Source organism: Coturnix japonica, unplaced genomic scaffold (genome assembly GCF_001577835.2).
Source record: "Coturnix japonica isolate 7356 unplaced genomic scaffold, Coturnix japonica 2.1 chrUnrandom650, whole genome shotgun sequence".
NCBI lineage: Eukaryota > Metazoa > Chordata > Aves > Galliformes > Phasianidae > Coturnix > Coturnix japonica.
The window spans coordinates 26,287-27,017 of record NW_015440016.1 but is presented as its reverse complement, the minus strand read 5'-3'; the positions used below and the strand labels follow the sequence as shown (position 1 = coordinate 27,017).

The window sequence follows — 731 nt, the reverse complement described above, 5'->3', positions numbered from 1 at the left end:
CTCTATGGGGCTCTATGGGGTCTGTGGGTCTCTATGGGGCCCATATGGGGCTCTATGGGGCCCTATGGGTCTCTATGGGTCCCTATGGGGTCCCGACCCCATTGTACCCCCTATATTTCCCCTATAGACTCGGCGGAGGTGATCCAGTCGCGGCTCAACGAGCAGGAGGGACGCGAGGAGTTCTACGTCCATTACGTCGGCTGTAAGTCCTACAAATACCCCAAAAAAACCCCAAAACACCCCAAATACCCGCTATAGGGCCGCTATGGGGCTATATAGGGCCACTATGGGGTCTTATAGGGCCATATAGGATCTATAGGGTTTTTAGGGTCTTATAGTGTCTTATGGGACCTTATAGGGCCTTATGGGACCTTATAGGGCTTTATGGGGTCTTATGGGGCCTTATGGGGTCTTATAGGGTTTTATAGGACTTCATAGGGTCACGTAGAGTATTATAGGGCCATATAGAACTCTATAGGGCCATATAGGGTTTTTAGGCTCTTATAGTGTCTTATGGGGCCTTATGGGGTCTTATAGGGCCATATAGGATCTATAGTGTTTTTAGGGTCTTATAGTGTCTTATGGGACCTTATAGGGCCTTATGGGGTCTTATAGGGCCTTATAGGATCTTTAGGGTTTTTAGGGTCTTATAGTGTCTTATGGGACCTTATAGGGCTGCTATGGGGTCTTATAGGGCCATATAGGATCTATAGGGTTTTTAGGGTCTTATA

At 47.7% G+C, this 731-nt stretch overlaps 1 protein-coding gene across 1 annotated transcript in view; it reads left to right on the top strand.

The window, feature by feature from the left end:
- Window positions 1-731, top strand: part of KAT8 (lysine acetyltransferase 8) — a 15,663-nt gene that overhangs the window by 2,480 nt on the left and 12,452 nt on the right. The window contains exon 2 of the mRNA XM_015851032.2: window positions 128-202. Within this exon, the coding sequence (XP_015706518.1) occupies window positions 128-202 (75 nt within the window). The remainder of the gene's footprint in view (window positions 1-127; window positions 203-731) is intronic.